Below are 9,925 nucleotides of genomic sequence, written 5' to 3'. Positions count from 1 at the left end.
TAGGAGATGTGCATGTACAATAGGAGATGTGCATGTATAATAGGAGATGTGCATGTACAATAGGAGATGTGCATGCACATGGAAGAATGGAGTCAAGCAGCTTGGAATGTGTGTAATGGTGAATAATAAAATTCTCAAGAATATACAAGCAACTACATCAGTAAACTGTAAAATTATCTCAGCATTTGTTTTCATTGTATGGCTTTCTGAACTCTGAAACTGTTTTAGGGCTGGTTCTGAAGCCCATTCTCATTATTATCACATGTTTCTTCCCCCCAGGATACACTTAATAACACTTTTTGAAAATGACCGTCATTTTTCTCACCTCTCATCTTTGGAACGGGAGATGACCTTCCGCACGGAAATGGTTTGGTTCTTTCTTCTAACTAATCTGTGCTGTAAGGATAGTGGGACAATACGGTAGAGATTTAGCAGGAACTGAAATGGGTTTTGGGCAACTCCCATTGCCTTTATGCCCATCCTGTGTGAGTTGGTCAGTACACAGATGATGTCACTGCTTTTTGTTTTCCTCCAATTCCTCTTGAAGCACTGGAGGATTCGTTCGGGGCTTAGGTTCATGGATTGAATATATCATTAGTGTCTGTGTGGCTCTTGAATACCTCAAAGGCATTATTTCCAAGGGAGCCATATGAACTACTATTAAATAAGAACATAGTTGTGGTGGGCCTTTGGGGACAGACACTGGGTGCAGACAGCAGTCCTGTGCTTATTTCTGTGAGGACTGATCAGTTGTCCCTGAGACTCAGTCACTTACCTGTAAGGTAGAAATCATATCAGACTTACAGGACTGTAGTGAAATGAAGGGGCGAATGGATGAATTCACACACTATAGCATCTCCCATAAAACAATAGCTTATTATGAACAAAAATCATTTTTATTTTATTTCCCTGAAGGTAGACATTGGCATTTTAGGTATGATTTGGTAGTTTTATTGTTGTGTTATCTTCATAAACTGAAAGGAAAATCTAAACGGTGCAGAAACAACCAATTAGGAACCAGCTTGAATTTAGAAGCCCCTGGTGTTGCTTAACATATCAACACTGAAGCGGTTGGGTGAAGCAGTAATGAGCATGGAGTTTCAATTATTTCAAAATTTTGAAGAATGGGGCACTTGCTTTACTTTGAAAAACACTGTGGCACTTTTTATTTCTTTATTTACTTATTTTGGTAAACAGCAAATTTAAGATGAAAATAACAAAACAGTATAGACTTTTGAGTTGACATCCCCTCCTGGTCTAAAGAGGACATTGTTCCCTGTGCTGGAACTACACAGGGGTGATCACTTTATGACACAGCATTTGTGAACAGCAGAAGGCAGCTCAGGCACCACCTGCAGCTCCAAAGTAAGCTGGACCAGTCACCCGATGCTGACGAGCATGCGTTATTAGTTAATAAAACTGTCATTCCTTTCCAAATGCGGAGTTGCACTTCGACATGAAGACACCTCTGTTTTTGATAGAATTTATTATATGTCAACTTCTAAGCATATGGGAAAAATAGATTTAGTCAAGTTAAAAGTACATGGACTAGATGCATGTCTTAAAGCACCATCCGTGCTACATGCAACCATCCACATAATATGAATAATCTCAGACCTTCAGAAAGCTAGAAAGAATCGTAGAGAAGACACGTGAAGATACATGCTTTTTAGTCTGAGAATCTTAACACTAAGAAGTCATTAGGAAGTCTTCTTCATGACCTTCTTTTTTTAACAGAAGAAAGATGATCTAAAAAATTGTTTTAAAAATGTTCTATAAACAACTGAAGGTTTTATTGACATTGATAGTGTGTGTCTTTCTTAAAAGGGACTTTATTATTCCTACTTCAAGACCATCATCGAAGCGCCTTCATTTCTGGAAGGACTGTGGATGATCATGAATGACAGGCTAACTGAATATCCCCTGGTAATCAATACAGTGAAACGCTTCCATCTTTATCCAGAGGTAAGGGATCTTTAGAAACGAACAATGCTAACAGACTATTGTCAAATAAAAGTGGTAAATATAACAACAGAGGTGAAAAAAGAGGTTTTCTATTTTAGGTTCGTTAACTTTAGATGTTTTTAAGATTTGATCGTACCATAAAGCGATCCTCTCTTAAAATCCAGCCTACTGAATCCCCTTACATGATGTCAGAGAGGATACCTTAGTGTGAGAATTGTAACTAAGGCATCAGAACAGCTGGGACCAGGGCTCCTCTTGGGGCCACGAGGGTTGACATGGAGAGCACATGGAGGGACAGTGAGACTGGCAGCAAAACAAGGGCCTTGGAGTTCACTGCCAAAGTAAGATTTACTTGGTCACATGGCCAGAAATCTGTGGATTAAAAAAAAAAATATTTAGCCTTACAAAGTATGGTTTTTTAACGGGAGTTTAGAAATTTGATAAACAACAACAACAAAAAACTTTGGTAAGCTTCATTTGTGAATTCTTTTTATTGAAAATATTTTTATACAGTATATTCTGACCATTGTTTTCCTTCCCCACCTGCCCAACTCCACATCTTCTATACCTCTCTCTTTGGAAAGCAAACAATCAAACAAAAAAAAATGAGAAAAATGGAATAAAAAGTATCAAAAAAAGCACAAGAGACAGAGATAAAAATAAAACCTATAGAAATACAAAATTGGAAATCATAATATACATTCAAAAAAAACAGTGAGATGAAAAAAAAGTCAAACAAAGTGATATAAGACAAAACGTATACGAAACTACTCCTGGAGTTTTGGGTTGGCCATCTACTTCTAGTCATGAGTCTTACCCTTAAGTTTGGTTAATATCCCCAGTGAGACTCAGTTGGCAAAAACTAACGTTTCCTTTGCAAGTGATGCGAGCTAGAGCTAGCTTCTTGGCTAAGGGTGGGAGCTGGTGCTCATTCCCCACTCTCAGCTCCTGGGACTCTGCCTGACTTAAGCCTGTGCAGGCCCTGTCCAGTTCCAGAGTTGGTGGTCAGCGCCAAGCCCTGCACAACACTGCTGCACCCTTAGGGCTATTGTGCCATGTCAATCTTGCTGAGTTAACAGGCTTCATAGCTGGAGGACTGTTGGTGGCTTCCCTCATTTGTAAGGTTGCCTGGCAACTCCTGGTACCATGAAAGTTAGTCCTCAGGGAGGAGAAATTCAGGTCAGTTCCAGTTCATGTCCCTGGGGCATGTATCTGAAGTGCATGGTGTCTTGAGCAATAGGGGCTTACCTTCTCCATCTGGGGGACCACCAAAGCAAGAGCAATAGCCTGTATATTTTGGGAGTCTCTTGTACAACACTGACCAACAACTTAAAAGAGGGCTTCTCATGCCTGGTCGCTGGGTTTCCTTACATGGTCTATGGCTTTTAGAGGGAACATGGTCAGTCTACATGGGAAATTTCATTTGAACTACATGTGTATATTTATAAGCCAACTTCTTATAGGTGTCTTAAGTAGGTAAATAATCGTATGACTTTTTGTGACTTTTTCAGATATCCTTACTATTTTTACCTTTCTCCCTTTTCAATATTTATTTCCCTTCCTTCCTTAATTAATGCTCCCCTTTTCCACTTCCCCAATTTGGTCACTTATTCAATACTATTCAAGTGGCTCCCCACCCAACCCCCAACCAGGCAATGATCCCTTTTTATACTTTTAGTCTATGTACTTTAAGTAACATACCCATACCTAAAGATTTATAAGTGGGAGCATCCTATGACAGAACATGAGACATTTGTCTTTCTAGATCTGGGTTACCTCACTCAATATGATTTTCTACTTCCACCCATTTACCCATAAAGTTGATGCCTTCATTTTTATTTACAGGAGAATCTTCTTCCATATTGTATATGTACCACATTTGCATTTAGTTTGTTTCCATTTCCTATATTATGAATGGAGCATCAATGAACATGGTTGAGCAAGAGTGTGTGGAGTACACTGTCCAAGGACTGCTATAGCTGGGTCGTATAATAGATTTACTTTTAGCTTTGCGAGCATTCTCCACGCTGATTTCCCCAGTAGCTGCACCGCAGTACAAAGAATGAGTGTTCCCTTTTCCCCACACCTCCTCCAAAATTTGTCATTCTTTTCTTTTTTTTTCTTTGATCTTTGTTGTTTCCATTCTGACTGGTGTAAAATGAAATCTCAGTTATTTTGATTTGCATTTCCCTAAATAATAAGGACCAATGAACATTTTTGAGATATTTTCTAATCTTTTCTTTTTCTCCTGAGAACCCAGGCTATTGGTTTTGAATGTGTCATTTGTTTGTTTAATTCTTGCTTCCGAGTTTTTTATATATTATGGATTTCTTACACTGTCAGATGTGTAGCTGGCAAAGTTTCTCTTCCACTTTGTAGGCTTTGTCATCAGCCAGGTGATTTCTTCTTCAGCTCTGCAGGAGCTTTTTGTTGTATGAGATCCCACTTGGCAGTCGTTGGCCTTAATTCTCGGGCAAATGGAATCCTCGTCAGAAAGTCCTTTTATACACCTCTATCTGATAGGGCACTGGCTATGTTTTCTTTAATAATTTCACTGTTTCATGTTTCTCATTTAGGTCTTTGATCAGTTTTGGCCTTAGTTTTTGTGCAAGGTGACAGATTGGGTTTAATTTCATTCTTCTGCATGTGAACATGCAGTTCCCAGCAACATTTCTTGAAGATGCTTTTATTCCTTCAGTTTAGATTTTTGGCACCTTTGTCAAATAGCAGATGTCTGAAGTTATATGAACTCATGTTTGGGTCTTTAGTTGTTTTCCCACTGGTCCTCATGTCTGTTTTTGTGCCAGTACCATATTGTTTTATTACAATGGCTCTGCAATATATCTTCAGATCTAGAATGGTAATCCCTCCAGTATTGTTGTTTTTATTCAGGATTGTTTTAGCTATTTGGGACCGTTTCCATATGAATTTTAGGACAATTTCTTTTATTTTGGTGATGAATGAATTAGGAATTTTTATTGAGATTGCTGCATTGAATTTGTAAATAAGTTTGGGGACTATGGTTATCTTCACATTACCTCTGCCTATCCATGAGCATAGGATTCTTTTCCCTTTTCTAGCCTGTGATTCCTTCCTTGTGGCCCTTCACGCCTTTAGTTAGGTTTCAGTGGATGAATCTATCATGGTCTTGACCTTTTTCGCTCATATTCTCATTCCTTCCACTCTGGGGAGCTCAGTGTAGTACTCCAATATGGGTCTCTGCCTCTGTTTCCATCAGTTGCTGGATGAAGGTTCTATGGTGACATTTAAGATATTCATCAGTCTGACAACAGGGCTAGTCAAGATCGGGTCCCCTTTCCGCTATTGCTTAGGGTCTTAGGTGGGGTTCTCTTTGTAATTCCTGGGAATTTCTCTAGAACCAGGTTTCTGATAACCCTATAATGGCTCCCTCAATCAAGATATCTATTTCCTTTCTCTCATTTCTATCCTTCCTCCATCTTGACTATCCCATTCCCTCAAGTTCTCCTTAACTCTCCCCCTCTCCCCTTCTTCTCCCCCAACCCCCTGCTTCCAGTTATGTGAGGCAATCTTGTCTGTTTCCAATTTCCAGGTGGGTCTCTATATATTTTTCTTTGGGTTCACCTTATTACTAACCTTTCTAGGATCATGAACTATAGGCTCAATGTCCTTTGTTTATAGCTAGTATGCATTTATGAGTGAGTACAAACAATATTCATCTTTTTTGGTCTGGTTTACTTCACTCAGGATAGTGGTTTTTTTTTTTTTTTTTTTTTTTTGTTTTTTCGAGACAGGGTTTCTCTGTGGTTTTGGAGCCTGTCCTGGAACTAGCTCTTGTAGACCAGGCTGGTCTCGAACTCACAGAGATCCGCCTGCCTCTGCCTCCCGAGTGCTGGGATTAAAGGCGCGAGCCACCATCGCCCGGCTCAGGATAGTGTTTTTTAATACCATCCATTTGCATGCAAAATTCAAGATGTCATTGTTTTTTACTGTTGAGTGTACTGCTTCTTACTCTAATGTGTAAATGTGCCACACTTTCTTTATGCTTTCTTTAGGCGAGGGGAATCTATATTGTTTTCATGTTTTGGCTATTACAAATAATGCTGCTATGAACATAGCTGAACAAATGCTTTTGTAGTATGATTGAGCATCTTTTGGGTATACTCCCAAGCATGGTATTACTGGATCCTGAGGTAGATTAATTCCCAATTTTCTGAGAAACCGCCATACTGATTTCCAAAGTTGCTGCACAAGTTTGCATTTTTACCAGAAATGGATGAGTATTCCCCTTAGTCCACATCCTCTCCAGCATAAGCTATCAATAGTATTTTTGATCTTAGCCATTCTGACAAGTTTAAGATGGTATCTCAAAGTTGTTTTGATTTGCATTTCCTTGATAGCTAAGGATGTTGAACATTTTCTGAAGTATCTTTTGGCCATTTGAACTTCTTCTGTTAAAAATTCTTTGTTTAGTTCCATACTGCATTTTTTAAAATTGGATTATTTATAATTTTAATATCTAATTTTTTGAGCTCCTTATATATTTTGGAGACCAGACCTTTGTCTGATGTGGGGATGATGAAAATATTTTCCTATTCAGTAGGCTGCCTTTTTGTCTAGTTGACTGTGTCCTTTGATTTACAGAAGCTTCTCAGTTTCAGTCCCATTTATTTATTGTTGCTCTCAGTGTCTGTGCTACTGGGGTTTTACGTAGGAAGTGGTCTCCTGTACTCATGTGTTGCACTTTCTACTTCCCACTTTCTCTTCTATCAGGTTCAGTGTTGTCAGGTTTATACTGAGGTCTTTAATTTATTTGGAATTGATTTTTGTTCATGGTGATAGATATGGATCTATTTTCATTCTTCTACAGGTTGATATCCAGTTATGCCAGCACCATTTGTTGAAGATGTTTTCTTTCTTCCATTGTATAATTTTAGCTTTTTGTCGAAAATCAGGTGTTCATAGGTGGGTTAATATCCGGGTCTTTGATTCAATTCTATTGGTCAATGTCTCTGTTTTTATGCCAATACCAAGCTGTTTTCATTACTGTAGCTCTTTAATAGAACTTGAAGTCAGGGATGGTGATACCTCCGGAAGTTGCTTTATTGTATAGGACTGTTTTGGCTATCTTGGGTTTTTTTTGTTTTTCTATATAAAGTTGATTATTTTTCTCTCAAGGTTTGTGAAGAATTTTGTTGGGATTTTGATGGGGATTGCATCGATTTTGTAGATTGCCTTTGGTAGAATTGCCATTCTTACTATGTTGATCCTACCAATCCAAGAGCATGGGAGATCTTTCCATTTTCTGGTATCCTCTTCAATTTCTTTCTTCAAAGCCTTAAAGTTCTTGTCAAATAGATCTTACACTTCCTTGTTTAGTGTTACCCTGAGATACTTTATGCTATTTGTGGCTATCATGAAAAGTGAAGTTTCTCTGATTTCCCTTTCTTCTTTATCCTTTGTGTATAGGAGGGCTACTGATTTTTTTGAGTTGATCTTGTAGCCTGCCACATCACTGAAGGTATTTATCAGCTGTAGGACTTCTCTGGTAGAGTTATTGTGGTCACTTATGTATACTATCGTATCATCTACAAATAATGAAAGTTTGACTTTTTCCTTTCCAATATGAATCCCCTTGATCTCTTTATGTTGTCTTATTGCTATTGCTAGAACTTCAAGCACTATGTTGGAGAGATATGGTGAGAGTGGATAGCCTTGTCTTGTTCCTGATTTTAATGGAGTGGCTTTGAGTTTCTCTCCATTTAATTTTATGTTAGCTATTGGCTTGCTGTATATTGCTTTTATGATGTTTAGGTATGATTCTTCTATCCCTAATCTCTCCAAGACCTTTATCATAAAGGGGTGTTGAATTTTGTCAAATGCTTTTTCAGCATCTAGTGAAATGATCATATGGGCTTTTTCTTTCAGTTTATTTATATGATGGATTACATTGATAGATTTTCATATGTTGAACCAGCCCTGCATCTCTGAGATGAACCCTACTTGATCCTTGATCATTATGGATGATTTTTTGATGTGTTTTTGGATTCAGTTTGCCATTATTTTAGTGAGAATTTTTGCATCAATGTTCATGAGTGAGAATAGTCTTTCTTGGTTGAGTCTTTGTGTGATTTTGGTATTAGGGTAACTGTAGTTTCATAAAAAGAGTTTGGCAATGATTCTTCTGTTTCTATTCTGTGAAACACATTAAGGAGTATAGGTATCAGCTCTTCTTGGAAGTTCTGGTAAAATTTTGCATTAATACCATCTGGTCCTGGGCTTTTTTTTGTTGGGAGGTTTTTTTTTTTTTATGACAGCTTCTATTTCCTCACTATTTTTAGGTCTATTTAAATTGTTTACCTGGTCTTGATTTAATTTTGGCATATGATATTTATCTAAAAAATTGTCCATTTCTTTTACATTTTCCAATTTTGTGGAGTACAAGCTTTTGTAGTAAGACCCAATGATTCTCTTAATTTCCTCAGTGTCTGTTGTTATATCTCCCTTTTCATTTCTGAGCTTGTTAATTTGAGTGTTCTCTCTATGCCTTTTGATTAGTTTGGATAGGGGTTTGTCAATCTTGTTGATTTTCTCCAGGAACCAGCTTTTTGTTTCATTGATTCTTTGGATTGTTTTCTGTGTTTCTATTTTGTTGATTACAGCCCTCAGTTTTATTATTTCCAGTCTTCTACTACTCCTGTGTGAGTCTGCTTCTTTTTTTTCTAGAGCTTTTAGGTGTGCTATTAAGTCACTAATGTGAGCTTTCTCAGTTTTCTTTATGTGGGCACTTAGTGCTGTGAACTTTCCTCTTAGCACTGCTTTCATAGTGTCCCATAGGTTTGGGTATGTTGTGTCTTCATTTTATTTGAATTCAAGGGAGACTTTAATTTCTTTCTTTATTTCTTCCTTGACCAAGTTGACTGTTCAGTTTCCATAAGTTTGTAGGTTTTCTGGGGGAAGTAGTATTATTAAATTCTATGTTTACTCCATGGTGATCTGATAAGACTCTCACTTTTTTGTATCTGTGGATATTTGCTTTGTTACCAAATATGTGATCAATTTTTGAGAAGGTTCCATGAGGTGCTGAGAAGCAGGTATATTCTTTCCTGTTTGCGTGGAATGTTCTATAGATGTCTGTTAAGTCCATTTGATTCATTACCTCTGTTAGTTCTCTTATTTCTCTGTTAAGTTTCTGTCTGACTGACCTGTCCATTGGTGAGAGAAGAGTGTTGAAGTCTCCTACTATTAGTGTGTGGGGTTTGATGTGTGACTTGAGTTTTAGTAATGTTTCTTTTACATATGTGGATGCTTTTATATTAGGGGCATAAATATTCAGGATTGAGACTTCATCTTGATGAATTGTTCCTGTTATGAGTATAAAGTGTCTTTATCCTTCTCTTCTGATGGATTTTAGTTTGAAATCAATCAATTTTGTTTGTTTGTTTGTTTTTAGGTTTTTTTCGAGACAGCGTTTCTCTGTGGTTTTGGAGCCTGTCCTGGAACTAGTTCTTGTAGACCAGGCTGGTCTCGAACTCACAGAGATCTGCCTGCCTCTGCCTCCCGAGTGCTGGGGCCCTCTCAATTTTGTTATATATTAGGATAGCCAAACCTGCTTGTTTCTTAGGTCCGTTTGATTAGAAAATCTTTTCCCACCCCTTACTCATGAGTTAGTGTGTCTTTGAGGAATGGACTGGATCTAGCTGGCAAAGCCACGGCTTTAATCCTACTGATATTGCTTGCTAAATTAAGGACTCAAGTGGTCAAAAAAGAGATATATACAGTAAAAGAAAGATTCAAAGTCAAAGAAAATGTTTAAATGGTTTACAGTGTGTTAAAAATATATGCATGCTAAACATTAAAGTTCTTAAAGTACAAAACAAAAAAAAGGGAAGAAAGAGAGCAGTTGGGTGTGGTAGTACACAGCTTTAATCCTAACACTCGGGAGGCAGAGGGAGATTGACCTCTGTGACTTCAAGGTGTG

General features: G+C 37.8%; 1 protein-coding gene across 1 annotated transcript in view; it reads left to right on the top strand.

Moving 5' to 3' along the window:
- Positions 1-9,925, top strand: part of Dpy19l2 (dpy-19 like 2) — a 129,254-nt gene that overhangs the window by 7,383 nt on the left and 111,946 nt on the right. Inside the window, exons 3-4 of the mRNA XM_026779547.1 lie at positions 280-367; positions 1,828-1,965. Coding sequence (XP_026635348.1) covers positions 280-367; positions 1,828-1,965 — 226 coding nt within the window. The remainder of the gene's footprint in view (positions 1-279; positions 368-1,827; positions 1,966-9,925) is intronic.

Source organism: Microtus ochrogaster, chromosome 5 (genome assembly GCF_000317375.1).
Source record: "Microtus ochrogaster isolate Prairie Vole_2 chromosome 5, MicOch1.0, whole genome shotgun sequence".
In the NCBI taxonomy this organism is placed as follows: Eukaryota; Metazoa; Chordata; class Mammalia; order Rodentia; family Cricetidae; genus Microtus; species Microtus ochrogaster.
The sequence above is the reverse complement of the archived record's forward strand: the minus strand, read 5'-3'. Positions and strand labels throughout refer to the sequence as shown.